Here is an 18,894-nt window from a genome sequence, read left to right as displayed (position 1 = left end):
TCAAGCCAGGGATTGCAAACCCACAGAGGACACATCTGAGCACTTAACCAAGGACTTGTCACAAAACTGTGTGTGTGTGTGTGTTAGTGTGTGTTGCTGGGAAGCTAATCTATCCAGCTCCCAGGACTTTGCTCTTGCACAAGGGATCAGCTCCAGTCAAGGGAAGGGGACAAAGTCCCAAGCTGTCACTGTACTAAGTGGACTAAGAAAGGGGCCAGCCTGGATTTAAAGAAAATTGTCTCTAGCTGCACCACCACCATGCAGAATTACAAGTATGACAAAGCCATTGTGCCCCCAGAAACCAGGAATGGTGGCAGCACAACCTTAAACAACAACAACAATGGGGATAGAAACTGCAAAAAAATCCTTCTGATCTTCCTGGATATATTCTGCTTGATAGTGGGTAAGAAAACATTTTTTTTTCCTATTTTTTTTTTTTTCCGCACATAAATTCTGAAGTGCAAGACAGTACTGTAACTTATTGCAACATAATAACTTGCAGAGCTCCCTTGCATTGTAGGGATATCATTGAACTTTTGCATGATTTTTGTATCTACTGACCTCCAATGCATTACTCCTCTGTTACAATGTATGTTATAGTGTCATTGCACTAGCTGATCACCCACTCTTAGTATTGTTATTATTCTATAAGCGCTAACATATTCTGCAGCGATGTACAATTTAAATATGTATACAAAGGTACATTTACATAATTAAAAAAACCTGTATATTTATTAATTTTTTGAACAATACAGAACGTACAACATTGCCTATATGTGACAATTATCTATTTATTACATAGTCAACACATGCAATAAATGGATAAAAAAATAAATAATTAATTGCTTGCATTTTTTTTAAAAATCAAACAGTTTAATGGATTTTCCCCCTTTTCATTGCCTGACAGCCTGCCAAATATAAGTGGGCATTCTTCTATTTAACTTTTCTGGGATCCAAGTATATATATATATATATATATATATATATATATATAATTATTCTATGGATAGTATGCTATATATGTGTGTGCACACATGTTTATGTTTACAGAATTCTATTTTATAAACAGTGTATCAAACTCTCTATTTACCGTTCCTTATGACCAGAGTTTAAAAAAAATAATCTGTTTTACTGATTGCTTTTTAATGTATATAAAAACATTCAGGATATAAACACCCCTACAGCCATTCTGAAAATTGCATGTGTGTATTTGGTGAATCAGTTCAGGATTTCCACATGTAAACTAAGTGCAAGAAACTCATATACACTGCAGCTGTGTGGTCTTCATATTAACACAAGAGATGCCTTTAAGGAAACATATACAGCTTTAGTGCAAATTAATATATATATACATTTCCACGTGTAAGCAGGCTTGGCTTTAATTTTTATGTGAACAAATATCCATATACAAGAATAAAACAGAAAACAAAAATGACAACAACATAAAGGGGCTTGACATGGTTAAAGGTGACCTCTTTAGAAGGAGTTATTTAGTTCTTGCTGCAGAAGACAGGCTTATCTGATTAGGTTTACATACTCAAGGCATCTTCAAAGCAAAACTTCCAAATTGTTTTTGGGAACTGACTACTCCAGACTGAATCCTGTCTTCTAGAACTGATTTATAATTTCTGCATTTTCAGTACACCATACAGCAGAACATGTCTAAAATATTTTTGTTTTCTCTAACCCACATCTCTTTCTCCCTCCTCCATTTGTACTTTAAAGTTGTTGGTTTATTGATGACTATGATCTGATAAGTAAGGAGGTAGAGACACCAAGTCTCTCTTCTCCTGTTGCATCTACATTCATTGTCACTGAGATTTTTTTGTTTAAGTAAATATAGGTTAGATGTTTTTTTTTGCCCCTACCTACAAATAAATATGCATAGAGCTGCTGTGCATGTGTTTTCCGCATTTCCATAAATCATTGGTTCATCATAATGGCAGTGTCAGTTAATGTGTTGTTTCAAAGTAATAAAAGTGTCTGACAGTGTTTCAAAGTTCATGTCAGAGGGGAAAAAAACATTCAGTATTGTTTTAGGACATGCATTTGGGAACTTTGGTCTTGCTGAAAAAAGAGGTATCATAAGCCCTTAGAAAAGGTATAAAAAGTACAATAATAATAAAATAATAATAATATTTATTCTGGGTGCAGTACCTATCATAAACTTTCTGTTTTATGGGGGCGCTATTAGCTATTGTTGTCTATGAGAAATATTTTTTGGGACACCACTTTGTGCAGATACAGTAGTAATTGCCACCAAAAAAGAGTTGACAGCACATATTGCACTCTGATTCTTCCCAATACTATGTTTTTTTTTAGTAGTAACATGGATACAGCATAAAGCAGAAGGAATACTCTAAAGTCCTACTGAACTTCAAAATTAATATTTTTGGTAATTAATGATAATACCCTTTGAACTTTTTGGGGGGGTTTTCTTAGATTACATTCTGAGTTTTCTAAGACGGAGGTGTTTTCATAAATCATTGCATTAATGACATCTGGTTTGCATTGTGTGATGTAATTGAGAATGGTGAAACTTGGAAGGATTTAGGTTTTTTTTTAGTAAGTGTCCCCTTGATATACAAGCTTTCTTGGCTGGGTTCCATTAATTGTGGAAATTGCTGCCTTTACTGTTGGGGAATATTAAAAAAATAAATATATAAATAAAAATAAAAGTGGTGTTTGAGAAGGTATACTAATGAGTACGTTTTAAATGTTCTTTAAACATTGAAATGTAGAATTTGATGGCGGATAAGAACCTTTTGGCCATCTAATGTGCCCATGATGTAGGAATCAGGTCTAAATCAGTCCTTGACTTCGTCTTTAAGCATGATGAATCACTTGAAGTGGTAGTAAACTTTATGGAATTTTGAATTATTTTGCTGCAAAATAACAAAATCTACAGGAAGCAACTACAAGTCTCAGCATCCCCAGGCACTCAGATGGTGTCGTACAAGAATGGTCCCAATAACCAAACCATCCCACTTAGTATTAGCATTATTGTTATGTTACTCTGATAATATTAAAACTCAAGATATTGATTCCTTATTATTAGTTATTGATTATACAGCGCCATCATATTCCGCGGCACTGTACAATGTCTTACATCAGAACAGGGCAGGGAGATCCTGATTAAACTTCTGAATGAGAAAGGCTTGGGGAACACCTTAGTAAAACAACTTATTGTTGATCAGAAGGTTAGAAGCAAGTCTTAGAGATAAAAGCATCATTTTCTTAATTCCATGAAATAAGGGATAGAAGGTAAGTCTATGTAAACCTCTTAAGTATAGGGCTTGATCAGCGGCTGATCTCTATCCTTTACCTGTGAGCTCCTTATCTCATTTACTTTCAGATCCGAGATGTTTTTTTTTTGTTTCTTGTTGAAATTAGACTCCTTTGCGCAGGGCACAGGCAGCTATTTTTGAACTATACAGATGCGAGTTCCCCTACCGCTGCCTATGGCTGACTGGTGGTTATTGCCTATGGGCATGAAACAGGATCCCCAAATATTGTATCTGGAATTGATATCAGGTGGCGGCAGACAATAGAGGCGTTTGTTGACAGTCAGTCGGAATCCTGAAGAAGGGATAATACGTTTCAGATTTGTTTTCTAGAAGCTGTCAAATTCTTTCATATTCATAGCATGGAGCTGACGACGTTGACTGGCAAGACACCCTGAACCTGTCCAGCTGCTGATGGACCACAACTCCCAGCACACTCAGCACCCTTCTCTGTGTGCTGTGCAGGTAGCTGTCATCATCTGCAGGTGCTCCGTTACTCGCCCCGTAATCATTTTGCAATAATACAGTGAAAAAAGCTTTACACCTTAAAGGGTTAAATTATTAGCTAAATTTACTATACAAAGAGTGTTATTGAAGATTTCCGCTATGGGACGTCACTGTGTATTAACAAGGGTCATCCCAGAGAGCTTAAACTGACCCCTAATCATAGGTTATATGGGGACGTGTCTTACATTCGTCTTACCAATTTGCTTATACATGTTGCAGGGCTAGGTCAGATTACCATTTGGTATTTTACCTATAAACAGATTATTTTATTTTATCTGCTGGTCGCTCCTTGCCTCTCTAAAACACAATTACCTTTTAAAAAAAAAAAGAATACTAAATCATTAATGACCACCACAATGTTGCAATAACTCAAGTAGGGACTACTGTGGTTTCCTTCATGTGGAACTAACTGACCACTGAGCAGTAAATCAATAAGGGTAGACCTGTCACCCAGGGATTGTTGACTTTTGCCAGGGGGGAGGCGAGTGTTTTAATTACTGATGCCAGACCTTCATTACGGCCAAATTCCTCAGACGGAACCAGAAGGTGTCTTATTTTTTTTATCTTGTCTTTGCGTCTTCACGGATGCCTTCGCGAGGAGCCGGCCGTGCATACCGACCGCAGCAGGGCCTACATGGTTGTAAAAATATATATCAGCTCGGCCTTTTGGGCTGTTAAGTTTTGCCTCATTCATTAGTTTCCAGGGAATTGTTTAATTGTCACGTGACACAAAAGCAGCTACTAATAGCTTGTTGCCATAGAAACTGAAAGACCTCTGAAAAGCATCACTTTTTTAATTGATCAAACCTTAGGGAGAAGTATAAACTTAGATATCTGCCAAGGTTTAATTGCTGAAAATGCATTTAATATTTTGGCTTAGTGGAACTGCACCTTTATTTTTGGCCTCCTCTGCTTCATATCAGGTTGATACTTTCCTTTTGTTTTGTACTAATGGCTCCAGAATTCAGCTTTCATTAATTCGATTCCAGATCTTTGATGTCTACAGTCATACGTAATTTGCCTATCCTTGCCGCCATATTGTTTTTCTGGAGGTCTAACTGGTCATCTTAAGAGCTGGCAGAGACGGTCCAGCGGCACCAGAGGTCCAAGTATGCCACTACTTGAGTATCAATGAATCTGAGGTGGACTACAACTCCCACTGTCCATCTCTGGATCAGCCAACGTTCTTCTTAGGACTAGGCATCTGAAATTACTGACGCCACCCTTCTGCTCCCCACGGCAAATATACTTCAAACAAAACCTTTCTTGAGATGTTACCGTGAAATCTAGAGTAGTCGGAAAATCTCAAGTATTTGACTGATGCTAAAAGGCATATTGGACTAATTTAAGCCCACCCTTTTAATAATATTTACAAAAAAGAAAAACGTTTCTTTTTCCTACTTTATAGCGGTGGAGAATTTGCTGAGGAACATCTGGAATGATTTTAGTTTAGAGATGTGAAGCGAGGGAAGAAGCCAACCCTTCGAGTTCTTGAAGAGTTAGCCAAGTTTCAGCCGGCGATGAGCGTCTTTACAGCCAAACTGCTTGCGCGCTACTCTTCATGGAATTGCTGTTGGACTCGTAAGTGCCACAGCTGCCATGTTGAGTCGGAACCAAGGTTGATCTCAAGGAATAGGCGTCATTCTTAGACTTGGGTCATTGTTTAGTATACAAATTGGCGTTTTTTTAGAGAAGAACGGGAAATCCAGTCTCTACATTCAATGTCGATATTGAGGCAGGTTTTCCAAAACTCTCTCTGTGGTTGAAATTCCAGTTACTTTTTAAATACATTTTTCTTAAAATAAAAACAACCCTTTTTCGCTTTCTTTCTCAAACGGAAGCAGCATCCTCCTAATTTTTGTTTTAAAAGGGGGTTCACTTCAAAAAACATGAGAAATTCCTGACGTTCTCAACAAAAACATGGTGGTGAATGTTCTGCTTCATCTGGAAATCAATGTATATTTTATTTGCACTTTCAAACCTACCATTTGTCAGAACTTGGCTCGGAAAAAAGAAATTCGGAGCATCAAGGTCCTCCAGCTGACGCTCTGGCTTCACTAGAACTTGGAAACCTGATACTCATCCTTCTTAAAATGAAATATGATTTCTGATTCTTGAAGTGGCCTTGTTCCTAATATACTACTCCACATAACTGAATGTAATAATGATAGTAAGATGTGCTCCACATGTCATTGAATCCATCTTCGTGCATCATTCTTACTTTCTTTAGACCTTGTGGGGGGTTCTAAATCTGCGTATAAAACCCCATTAAGATTTCATCAAAGATACCACAACTACCACATTCACAGTAGAACATCACCAAGAACACTACATTGATCAACGGAACAGAAGATCACGTCTGGTGGAAAACCATTTTCAACGTTAATATCTAATGATCTAAGGCTAACCCAACACATAGACCGGTTTTCACGCTACGTGGACTCTTGTAAATATTATTTCTCGGGTTGGCAGGAATATTTGTCTTAAGGTTGTAGGGATGCAAGCTGATAATGAGTTCCTCTTGGAACCGTCTAAGTCAACTGTAAACAGGACATTGGCCACAAGACTTGTTTTGGCTTTTGAGGTTAGTTACAAAGTAGCTAAAATACATACTTACACTTCGGCTCAGAGAGAAAAAAACAAGTGCAAGTGTTGTCATCGGACTTTGCGTGGAGAGCAATCAAGCAAATCTGCATTCAGTTGAGTTTAAAGGGACAAGTCTAACCAGGCAAGCCTCGCCAATAAAGAAGAATGCATATGAAGGAGAAGCTGCAGCTGCAGAGCTGCAGATCCACGCTCCCCTCCATGGTCCGGTTTTCCACACCAGATTCAGTGGAAGGAAAGCGTTTTCTATGGATGCTTTCTGCAGGTGCGCACAGAGGGTCTTGTTAGACCTCCGGCGGGAACCCTTGCAGGGCCAGCAGTGGAGATGACTAGTGGTGAGTATACAACCAGGCAGGCGGTGGCCGAACACATCTCCTGCTAGCCAAGGAGCGGGAGGCAGGGAACGGGGCAAATGCATATGGGGGGATCGTATAGAGCCCCCCCATGCATATGCAACGGGGACCACACAAACATTTAAAGGGGCCACTCAGCTGTCATGCATATTATGGCTGGAGTGTCCCTTTCTCTAAACCCAGTATATACAATTCATTTGTCAGGCGTGGTAGAAAGTGAAATCTTTTGTCATCATTTATGGTACACATAAAGTACATTTGTGGTTATATCCTCTTAAAACAAGTCCCCCCCCCCTTTATTTAATACCGTTTTTGTTTCCTGCCTTCTGTACGCTGCTTGGTACATGACAGAATTATTTCCAATTATTCAATGGGCGTCCTGGCCGGCTTCCAACTCTACCTAAGTCGCGTAGTATCTGAAAGTTTTTGTTGTAACAGCTGACAGGAAAGCGCTGCATTGATGTGTCAAAGAGACATTTTTTTTAAGCAAATAAAGGAGAAAAAAAATCTTTCCGCTTTTAATCCTCTAATACAAAGAGCACTTATTGCGGGCCTGTGCAGCTAAACAGGGCTGGTTCGCGATTGACCTGTTCAGTGCCAGGACGGTAAAGAATAGCACTTTGCAATAAAATTCAGTTTTTGTGCCAATTTTTTTATATTTTTTTTATATTATACAGTATATCAATATATGATATATATTGTATATTATATTTATTTTTATTTTATTTATTTTTTTATATTTTATTAAACCTAGTGTGGTTTAGCTGTCCCAACTCCCTATTACCTGTATATCTTTTAGCTTTCTTTGTGTGGCCGAGGATATTGGGAGTTGTATTCCAACAATGACGGAAGACAATCAGGTTTGGATGATGGGGCTAGTGATAGCCACCCAGTTGCATTTCAGTACTTGTGCTCACATTTCTTGCTCCGTACATAAGCTTTGAAAGGATTTGGCCCCACGTGCCACTCGGTTTACCCTGTGCCCAGATTACATAGTGGCCGCAAGCTTTTTTTTTTTTTTCTCTCCCACCCACAAGCCATTGATTTTATCAGAAGCCAAAAGGCTCACTTTTGGCTCCATGACAATGTCACCGGCTAAGCCCACGCATTGGCGAACGGACACACTCTGTATGTTTTATTATGTGATTTATTGTGCTGGGGTTAGCTGAATCAAGGTAGTGCACCCAGAGCAGGTGGTCTACAGCTGCTGCGGCACCTCTTGGCATTTCACAGTTAGAATAACCTGATCTGGTAACAACAATTATTTAATCCCCAAATCTAGAGCAGGGTATGCAAATAAATTGGTCGTCTTCCAGCCATATCTATAACAGGAGCGTAAGCGTTATTAATGTGCCGTTAAGTTCTTCTGTAAATGATACGCTTGGAAGCCCAGATACGAGGGGGTAGATTGCTTGGACGGCGCAGTGTATCAAACATCCTGCATGAAACTGGATCGGTAAACTGGGCTTGTGCTATTTTTAAAGCCCTAATACCCCGAAATCCTGCTTGTGTCATCAACACATGGTTTAGATGTAAAATAAGGAAGTTTCACTTTACTGAGAGGGTGGTGGCTAAGTGGAACAGCCTCCCAGCAGAAGTGGTAGAGGGTAATACAGTGAGGGGACTTAAACATGCATGGGACAGACATACGGCTCCTGAATCTAAGACGAGACCAACGACTGATTAAGGTTTGAGTTTTTACAGCAGGAGAAACGGACAGACTGGACCCTGGCATGTTTATGTTTATAGCGCTTTTGGCCCGCAAACTTTAACCCTTTGACTGCCAATATGTATCGTACGCTCTTGTAAATGTATATATAATTTTTTACATCGTCGCTCGGCTGTTTGATTAGGAAATAAAGGAGGGAACCGAGAAGGAGCCCATCCACCTCCCGACAACAATGTCCCTTTCAACCGCCTGATCTAATTTAGTATCTTTGAAAAGTGAATAGGACGTTGTACTGTGCGGTTTTTATTGGCCATTGAAATACCTCCGCCGAAGCCAATAACCGAAGCGAATGCCAGTTATTTTTTCCCACCAACCCCTTTTCAAAGGTGTCCACAATGGTTATTGTTTCCACGCAGTATCCGTAGCAACGGGCCAAGAAAGCCCGTGGTCTGCATTACCGTCATTGTGAACCAAACCGCTTGCATTCCAACAGATACTCAAAATCTGTCCTCGGATGAAACTATGAAGCCTTCAGATAAAAAAAACTTTTGGCACATTGTAAAAGCTAAATATTTTTAATTTTAGTAAAATAAATCTTTAGATTATATAATTTTGGATATCCTGCTCGTGAAAAATCCCACCTTTGATATCTCTGCATCTGGGAGGATACCTTAGACATTCTTAAAGGATTTTGGTTTTTTTGGGGGGGTATTTGCACATAGTTTTGTTGAAAGAGAATTTTTTTTTGTTGTTTTTGTCCTTGAATTCCAGTGTTATTTTATAAACGTTTACTAATGAGACCGTGAAAGCTGCATTTTTTTTTTTTGGAGTGAAAGAGCTTAGCATTGTGCGGAACGTTGAATGCGAATCTGGCCCATTGTCAGCGCTCCATTCACATGGCCGTGAAGTTGAATGGCAGAGTGATTAGTATGGAAGTCGGTTTTCTTGTGCTGTTATGTGAATGCTTATTCCCAGATAAAGCGCTATTTTGATGGTTTTCTTTCTGCGCTTACAAGTCTGGCCAAGGAGTTGACGAATACATACTCGGTGGAATATGTCCACCCATGATAGATGAGTAGAGTCCATCCATGAATGCAGAACCCACCATCCAGATGGCGTGAAGTCGCATTTAAGAAATAAACAATTTTCCCCTAGGAGATAACAACTCAATCTTTTAGAGGCTCTTCCAGTTTTTGCTTGAATTTTTGTGTTTTTTGGGGTCAATTACTTTATATGGAAACTGTTGCTTTCATAGCAAAGGATATGTTTGGGGACAAATCAATGGGGGTGCGTTTGGTGCGTGAGCATGGAGGAGCGTTGTTCCCCATGCGTTTATAAGGGGATGGAAGTGATAATTTACTCCGCGTATTATTAAATGCTATCAAAAATTCAGCTTTGCATACATTTGAACAATTTGCCCATTTTTTCCCCATGTTTGCGTAAAATACATTATTTTTTGGTAACCATCTCTACTAAGCTAAGATATTACACACAATGATTGAAGAACTTTCTTTCATTCCACTAAATTCTGCTAATCCTTATTTTCTGGGGGGGGGGTTTTTGCTTTGAAATTCTTTTTTTTATTTCCTTTCCATGAAAGATGTTTTTTGGAATATTACGTGTCCGAGTTCTAAGGTTTCCAGGCCTGTTATGGACCGCAAACCTGCTGGCAGCGCTCGACGCTGTTGAAGCATTTTCGCCTTAAGGAGTCATCGGGGTTCAAGTTCAGGATACGTTAGAGTAAAGCTCATGGTTCTAAGAAAAGTAAAAGCTCAAGGATACAAACAATGGTTCCTTTCAACGGAACAGCAGAAACTTGGCATGGAAGCTGAGATATTTCTTTGGTAGATCAGACTGGGTCTCTGTAAAAAACAAATGGGTGTTCAAAAGTTATTTGTATGATTTCTCCGCTCAGAAATTCTAGATTTTATTTGAACCTGTCCGGGGTATGATTGTCGTTTGTTTTTCTTTGGTGGAGAATATGTTGAGAAGAAAAAAAAAACCTACTTCTTCTGATGTTTCCATCAGAGGTAGGTTCAAGGATTATGGAGTCGGCCAAAGCGGCTTCTGGAGATCTCTACCTTGTTCTGCCTACCCTGTGCTTGGATATCAGTTACATTTCAGCAAATTGGATTACATTTTTCCCCCCCCTTTATTGAAAGCGACTTGGCAATCATTTCTATAAGGTCATTGACGTCTTTTTTTTTTTAATGATTGTACTCTGAACTTTTTATGACCATCAAAAAACAGCGGCTAGATTGCGGATTTCTTTTAGTCTTTTGTGCCTTGGCTTGCAAAATTTGGAATGAGGTTCTGTAGGATTTGTACTTAAATCAATCGCGTTTCGGCCCTGGGAATCTGATTTTACTCCAGGGAACTGGATCGCCAAGGTCGTTTGCCAAGGTCGTCATGCCAGTTCTATAGATCTTTAAAGATGACATCCTATCGGGGCTATTAGACTTTCTGGTGGCACTGAAAGAGCTTAGCAATGTTGCGCAAATATCTGTTTAAAGCTTGTGTAGTGGCAGTGTGACTTATGTCGCTAATTTATTAATTTTTTGTGTTCAACGCTCCTGTTTTATCTTAATCTGCTAGATAAACATACAAAGGCTTTATTTAACTGCATTGTATTACTCAGAGCCTAGATTCTTAGCTACTAGAGGGCAAACGTACCTGCGGCAGTGTGTGTGATAATTACTGAACAAACTTCACATATTTTTTCACTTTTTGCTTAATACCCTATTTTTTGGGGAGTTTTCATGTTTTTCTTTTTTTTCGTTTTCTTTTTAGCTGCTGTGCCTTATAAAGCCATTTGCCTGAAATGTCTCATGGGAAATTCAACCCTGGCAGTTTCCAGGATAATTAACATTGTCACGCAGCAGTGAACATGTTAATATACTTGGTAATGCACATCAATCACTTGTTGCAAGGTGGAATTACGTTCATTTTAAAGGCAGGCTTTAGCTAAAGTTCCATTTCTCAGAAAACCGAAAATGTCACGGAGTTAGGGGAGTTTTCCTTAGCCGTTTGCGATATAAGCATCTGTCGGTTAGCATGTGTTCGTAAACTGATAATAAATTAGTTAATGGGTAATATAGTAACTGGATAAACTACTCCCAATGGGATATGGGATATGTTAATGGCTCGGCTGAAGGCTGAACCTGCCTGAAGCTTCTGTGTATTTTCTCAGGTATTTTCGCAGTTTTTTTTTTTGCCCATATTATTTCCCTGTGATAAAAGTTATGATTTGAAAGGCAGCGCTAAGTAAACACGGCAGCTGTTTAAACAGCACAACACTGCTAAGAGCGGAGCAGGTACCAGTATTTTCTATTCGTCTAGGTGTATTCAGGTCATTAGGACCCTTGTTGCTCTATGAACCTGGATCTGCTTATTGCATCTTCATCCTTTCCACAGAGCCTTATGCCACCATTCCTCTGCACAGCCTTGTTCTTTCCATTCTCTCTGTAGTGCTTATTACAGCTCATTCCCTCATGTAGTGCTTAGTGCTGCCTCCTCCCCTGCAGAACTTATGCTGTCTCCTCCCCTGCGGAACTTTGTGATGTCTCCTCCCCTTCAGAACCTCCTTTCCTGCATAGCCTTACACTTACTCCTCCCAGAGCCTTCCGACACTCATTTCCACTGCAGAGTTCCATGCTTTCTCCTTTCCCCACTAAACATGCATTAAAAGGTTTATTTAAATGAAAACTATTTTATAGTTTAACATCAATACTTATAGTATAACCTCTGTGTACAAGCCTTTATTCCATACAGAGTTTGTATCACAGGCTTTAACTTCATGCCAAGCTTCTCATGTGAATTGCTGTTTACTATTCCTGTCTCGCATTGGTCTCTTGCGTCACATCTCTGCCTTGGTCTGACTGCTGCTGTATCATTATGGCCAAACACTGCAATATTATGACTGAGATGGTTAAATTGTTGCGATTTTCCCACTGCCACTGTCTCTGCAGACAATAACTCTGCAATCTGTCAGCATACTTTTATCTGGAGCCTGCGCTGACAAAAGAAAATATCAGCCTTTTTTTATCCCTGGAGGTCTTGGTGAAAAGTGATTAGATGGTGCCGGCTCAAGACAAATATTAACCCGTTCATTGCCAAAGCTTTATTTTCCAGTTTTGTTGCATGTCTTTGCTTTTTATTCCCATTTAAAAGGTGTCTTAGAACCTAATACCTTACATTCTTTGGTCAAGCACCTTCCTAAACTTGTGTGCCATTAAAAAAATTTCAGATACACGGTGAACGATTTTCTCGTGGCTGATCAAAGTAATTCACTTGGCGGTGACGTTAAAAGGGGCGACATATAGCATTTCAACAGCATGAAACTTTTCATAGAACATAGAAATGAAGGGAATCTGAAGCAAATCATATGCCTCATTTTTCCAATAAACATCTTTAGCCTTGTCTATCCTTTCCAAACAGATTTAACTGTTTGATGGGCACAAAATGGTCTCCAATATGCTCCTCGTCCCTCTGGTACCCATAAGGCTAACACTCGGTTGTAACATTTGCTATTTTTTTTAATTTCTGTTAAATAATCTGTGTGATGCGAATCCTGGTTATTCTAGTGTTAAAATCCCTTCCCAAGCAAGCCTGTCGAGCAGGGATTTATTTTTCCCTCTATCAACAGGCTTTTTGGCATGAGACCTGCATGTAATTACAAGCCACACAATCCCGTAAGTACCAAGCGGCTGCCAGGAACTAGTTCTCTTCACGAGGTGTCTGAAGCATTCTTGTCTTTCAGGATATTGTATTGTAAACTTATTGAAAAGAGGCAAATCTTGAGTTGGTAAAGAGTTCACTGTCTGATTAATTAGAGCTTTCAGCGGCTGCGTGAACCAGGCATGCAATTGATTCGATTATTCTGAAGGGATAGGGTTCTCTGCATCTCTTGCTATCTTCATAGGCAGGAATGATTTTCCCATACTGTGAATCTTTATGTTTAGTGGGGGGTAGGAAAAATTGGGTATAGAAGGAGGGGCGTAAAGTACCCCCATTGTGCTCCAAAGTAAAGATTGATGGGCACAGCTACATTTCAGCTTGACAGCCACAATAATACGCGTTAACGTAGAGAACAGAAACCACGCCAGTGTCTCGGCCTTTAAAAATTGTTTAATGTGTCATGGATCTGAGAAGACCTACATCATTAGGACATCCAACAAAACACTGGAACTCAGGCGCCTCTTCATGGTCAAGGTAGCCATGCTTTTGCTTGGTCTTCAACTGCCCAAGCTCAAGGTAAATAATGTTGCTTTAAATTGTAGTTTACATTTTGTAGCATTTTTTCCCCAATGTAGAATTCCGTATTGAGCAAGGAATCAATGTTCTTCCATGGGCTGCTAAAATTATGTTCCTTGGCATTCATATCCAACTCTAATTGAGGGAACAGAGAAGTCTTTGTTGGCACTTGACGACAATGAATCCAAAAGAGACCGCCTGCCCCTTGAGCTTGTTGAAGTCCATTTTCTCAACATTCTATTTAGCTTCGGCAGGACAGCGGGACAGGTCATTGTAACTAGAATTCTGAAAGCAGACATTTGGAATTGTCCATCTTTACTTCTGCCATGAAACACTGTACGCATTGTCCTCTATGTAAAGTGACTGACGTCTGTACCCCTTGTAGCTGGAGTTTAACCTGTTCGATACTAGCAATTTTTTTTCTTTAAACATGACCAGCCATTAAAATGTTGGAACACACACAATGGGGCCTTCACAGCCAATGCTTTTGTCTTTTTTGGGAGTTAGCATACGGTGAATGGAGGTCAGCTTCAGAGCCACCAGTAGTGAAATCCCTCCCGTGGGAAAAGAAAGGATCCCCTTGTGATCCACACAAACCTGCGTGCCACGGGACAAAGACTTGGGATTTAGCATGGCAGAATTCCTATTGAACCAGGTGACTGAGCAAATGTGAGCATAATTACAAAGCTTTAAAATACCATCCCTATTATAGACCCCTTTAGAGGGCGCTTGCATTGAGGGTCCCATTCTGTCAGCATCAATCAACTTTTGTCTGTTAAAAAAAAAAGACGCTAGAGGATTTTCATGGAGATTTTAAAATTTTCTTAGCCGATAATACAGACTCTCTTTGTGACTATTCTGGCCGGGTAACATCTTATTTTAAGATTCAGCAACTCAGGAAGGAGATACTGGATCCTTAAGAACCATTTTCCTATTATTTACATATCTATAGCCTATACCTATACTAACTTTAAAATGACTTTAATCTAAATTACTATTTATAAGCAATAATTGTCATATAAAGTTTATTTTTTCATATAATACACGTCTGTTTTTTTGGGGCGTTTTATTCAATGATTAGTGAAGTAGTTTTTTGTAGGATTCCATTTTTTTCTTATTAAACCCTTAAGCTTCTAGTTCTTGTTTTTGTTACATGGCTATACCATTACGGTACAGTATGGTATTTATGCAGGTGGCAACTGTTCGTACCGAAGAAGGCTTTTTTTTCTGTATACAATAAAAACACTGACAAAACTGGGGAAGAAAATGCTAGTTGTAACCTTAAGCTTTATGCCTGGTTCTTTCCTACGCCATCCTGAGTCTTAAATTTAGAAGGCTAGCAATACATATTTACAAAGATGGGCTTTCGGTAAAAAAAAAATAATAAAAAAAAATAAAAATAATAATAATAAAAAAAAATAATAATAATGCTTTTTTTTTAAGGAGAAGCTGCAGCTCAAGAGCCCTGTTTTCGTGCCACTGGTTAGCTGTTTAAATTAAGAAATGGTGTTAAACATCTGAAATTCATTATTTTTTTAATGGATTAGAGTAATATGTGCAGTTCAGACTAAATATATGAACACATACATTTTATATGCGTACGATTGTTCAATAACACAGTCAGGGTGGTAAAGGAACAGAAAGAATTCTTGCAAAATAGACTTTTATGTGGGTGTATTCACAGATATAATGTGTTCAGAAATGGTTTGCCTTCAAAGAATCTAACGCGAACCAAAAAAAATTCAAGCAGTTCCAGCGACTCAGGCTTCGTGCCAGTTTCAATAATCAGAGCATATATTACAAACTAAACGAGGTTTATACATACCCCAAGACCAGTAGCTTATAGTGGCCTAAAATAGCACCCTTGTCACATGCATGAAATCATAATATTTACTATGTGCGTCCCGAGGCAGGTATTGCTTGCCAGACGATTTCTACGGAATCTGGCGTCTTTTTTTTTTCCCCTCGCTCTCTTTTTTTTGTCGCCCCCCCCCCCCCGCCCAGTGATTAGGCCTGATCCCCAAAATTAACCACTACAAAATATTAAAGAGAAATTTCCAGTCTCCGTGCGCCTGCTTAACTTTATAGCGGTGAAATTAGTGGAAAGTCAATTTGGAACAGATTTAACTGTTTCCTTGGTCAATAGTGTCCTGGCCTGAAAGCAAACAGTGTTACCTAAAATAACTTTAAATGAAAGAGTAAAGCAGGCAAGTAGTCAATTTGTTAGAGAGTGCGAGAAGTACCGGAGCGTTCATGAAGCTATATTTCAAGATACCAAAGACAGTAAAGGATTTCCTTGGTTTGATGGCAAAACATGTGCTTGGCAGGGGATAATCACCTTAATTGAAGTACCACCAAGCGGATGGGACGTTGTAATAAGCATGTCATGGGATGTCCATAATGAGGAAGCAAAGGCTACTTTGTAACAGTGTCTATTGCACTCAGGGTCATAGCCACTTACGCTAAAAACCTTTTGTCACGGTGATAAGATTACAGAGAACATAATGGCTCTTAACCAGTGCTAGGAAAGTAGACTGTAATATCACAATTAAAGCATGTCTGGGGCAAACTGATGCCACAGGACGACAAAGGGGGGGGGGTGACCATAAGGTGAAGGGCAAATAAAATTAAGCGAGGTTCCACATGAAGACCACAGGTTATATCCTAGGTGTAACCTCAAAAAAAAAACATTCCTAAATGTAGGATTCTTCTTACTTGGCCTGGCATGAATGCAAAAGCAAAAAAAATGTTTCCAAAGAAGTTTGAGGCTACTTCATCAAAGTTGCTTGCAAATTGAATACATCCTTTTGGACCACAAGTCTAACCAACCTTCTAGGTTCTTGTAAGTTAGGGGTTGTTGGCTTTATCACGGTAGACAACTCAGTAGTTAACATGGAGATCCCAAGTAGGCTCGCTCCCAAAATCCGTTCTGTATAGATTCAGAATCCTGTCCCTCTCCAGTTTTTCAAATTTTCTCCATGCATTTATCATTGGGGATACTCGGTAGGCATTTGATGTCTATACCTAACAGTTTGAAGGTTGAGATAACGAAGCCCATGTATCGTCTGATTGTTGGAGAATGAATTCTACGAAACTTCTTATTCCAGCTACTCCTTGGAATAACATCTGAAAATACTTAAGGTGAGTAGTAAAGAAGCCTCAGTCAGTCGTCAATCCTTCTGGTAGTACTGAAAAGATTAAAGTATCATTCTCTTTTGGCTAAGAAAACAGAGGATGTGTAGACTGTCACACCGCTCTCTCTCAGAGATTAAGTGGTTAACATTCCAATGAGCTTCACTCTCCTAACATATGTCTTAAAGACCTGTCATGTGAAAAACATTTGTTGAGGAGCCATGTGGCAACCTTAATTCCTCTACATTCTCTAACCAAGAGACCTATATTGGTTGACATAACCAGTTGAGCGTCATGGCGGTTGTAGCTTGGCGTTAGACGATATTTATTAGAGTTGGATTTCTGTATCACCAAGATGGTAACCTGTTGGAAACCACGTCGATAAAGACACGTTGGATTATTATTACTACGTATTATTAGTTATTTGGGGGTTTTTTTCACAAGAGAACTATTCGCTTTGGATTTTTTTTGTACTGTTGGCCCAGAAATGACTTCGCTGAGCCAAGTTGGCCTGACTTATAAATGCTTAGGTAGTGAAATGGAGATGAGTAAATTTTTATAGATTTATTTTCCGAGCTCTGGAAAGCTTGTCTGTCCGCAATAGAATGATGTTATTCAGTCCTTGCTGTGTACCAGAGGAGTAATGCATCTGTTAATAAACCTCAAGTGTTTTCATTTCATACCGTACCGTGAGTTAATAAGACCATTACTTATGTTAATAATTATTGTATGTTAACTTTAATAGTGGATCTGTCACCTTTCCCCAAATCTCAACTTCGGGGTGGGGGATGGGGAGTCAATTTCCATTAAATATATATATATATATGGTTATTCCTGATTCTTTATTCTGTATATTTGATGAAATTTGGTATGTTCTGGAAGCTTTAGAAAAAAAAAATAAAAGAAAGAGAGGGGAGCGTAGGGCTTCCAATTGAATCATCATGGAGATGTCGCCATGCCAGACCCAACAAGGCACAAAGCGAAAGGTGACAGATCCTCTATAAAGACAAACTAGAAAGCCCGAGATTGCCATGTTTGTGATGTCTCACCGTTTGTCCTCACAGTTTTTCTCCCAGCAGTGGTGCTGAATACGTCCGGTACGCCCTACCAGCGGGGCTTTTTCTGCAATGACCAAAGCATCAGCTATGAGTTAAAGAAAAGCACTGTAAAAATACCGGTGCTTCTAGCGTTATGCGTGTTGGTGCCGTTATTGTCTGTAAGTGAAATGTTTGCAATAGTCAAGGAGCCACGGGACTATGCTACCTCTGGGGGTGATAGGTGTTTGGGTTTTAGAGCCACGCAAAGACACAACATTCTAACACGTAATCGAAAAAGTGCTTCTTGAAGGCCACCAGTCTCCCTGAGTGCCCAATAGTCACCCATATGGGAAGCATGTCTTCGAATACCAAACTCGTTGACAAAATTCTACGTTATTAAAAACGTCCTTACTTCCGACGGGTTTTGCATGGTCCCAGAAGGTCTGCGATGTTGCATTTATTTATAAAATGTACAATACGTTCTGGAATTACAATGTTTTTGTTTCTTTTCTCTCTTTCCCCTGCTCTTTTGCTCTTTCGCTAGCTGGCCTGCCTTTCCTGATAATTGAAACTAATGGAATCGAGCCGTTCAAGAGAGGATTTTACTGTGAGGACGAGAGCATTATGTACCCCTACAAAAACGCAGAAACCATTAGCGATACAGTACTCTCTGCTGCCGGCATTTTAATTTCGATCTTTACTGTAAGTGTGCAATCTAACAATCAAAATAAAAATCATGTTTTTCCTTTCTTCTCTTTAAGTGGTTTGGCTAAATGACCCTGTTATAGGCAAGTCTGGATTTATATTCTCAAACATTTGGCGATTTTTCTGGGGCATTTACCAAAAAAAAGAAACATACCTGGTGGGGGAAATCACCAAAAAAGCCACAAAAGCCACTCAACATTAATACACCTTATATTTCTTAAAGCGAATCGGATTAAAAAACACTGAAACTTATTTCCTTATTTCCAGTAAACAAAAAGAAAAATGGCAAACACACATAGGCCAGTTCCATCGAAAAATGTCTTAACCCCCCCCCCCAAGAATTAAGTACT

At 39.2% G+C, this 18,894-nt stretch overlaps 1 protein-coding gene across 1 annotated transcript in view; it reads left to right on the top strand.

Moving 5' to 3' along the window:
- The first annotated feature begins 258 nt into the window (after nt 1-258).
- The window catches only part of LOC149282144 (phospholipid phosphatase 3-like), a 32,533-nt gene continuing 13,897 nt past the window's right edge, over nt 259-18,894 (top strand). Inside the window, exons 1-2 of the mRNA XM_089498567.1 lie at nt 259-403; nt 18,384-18,541. Coding sequence (XP_089354693.1) covers nt 259-403; nt 18,384-18,541 — 303 coding nt within the window. The remainder of the gene's footprint in view (nt 404-18,383; nt 18,542-18,894) is intronic.

Source organism: Sceloporus occidentalis, unplaced genomic scaffold (assembly GCF_023333645.1).
Source record: "Sceloporus occidentalis isolate IW3139 unplaced genomic scaffold, rSceOcc1.0.p SCAF_122, whole genome shotgun sequence".
Taxonomy (NCBI): domain Eukaryota; kingdom Metazoa; phylum Chordata; class Lepidosauria; order Squamata; family Phrynosomatidae; genus Sceloporus; species Sceloporus occidentalis.
The sequence above is the reverse complement of the archived record's forward strand: the minus strand, read 5'-3'. Positions and strand labels throughout refer to the sequence as shown.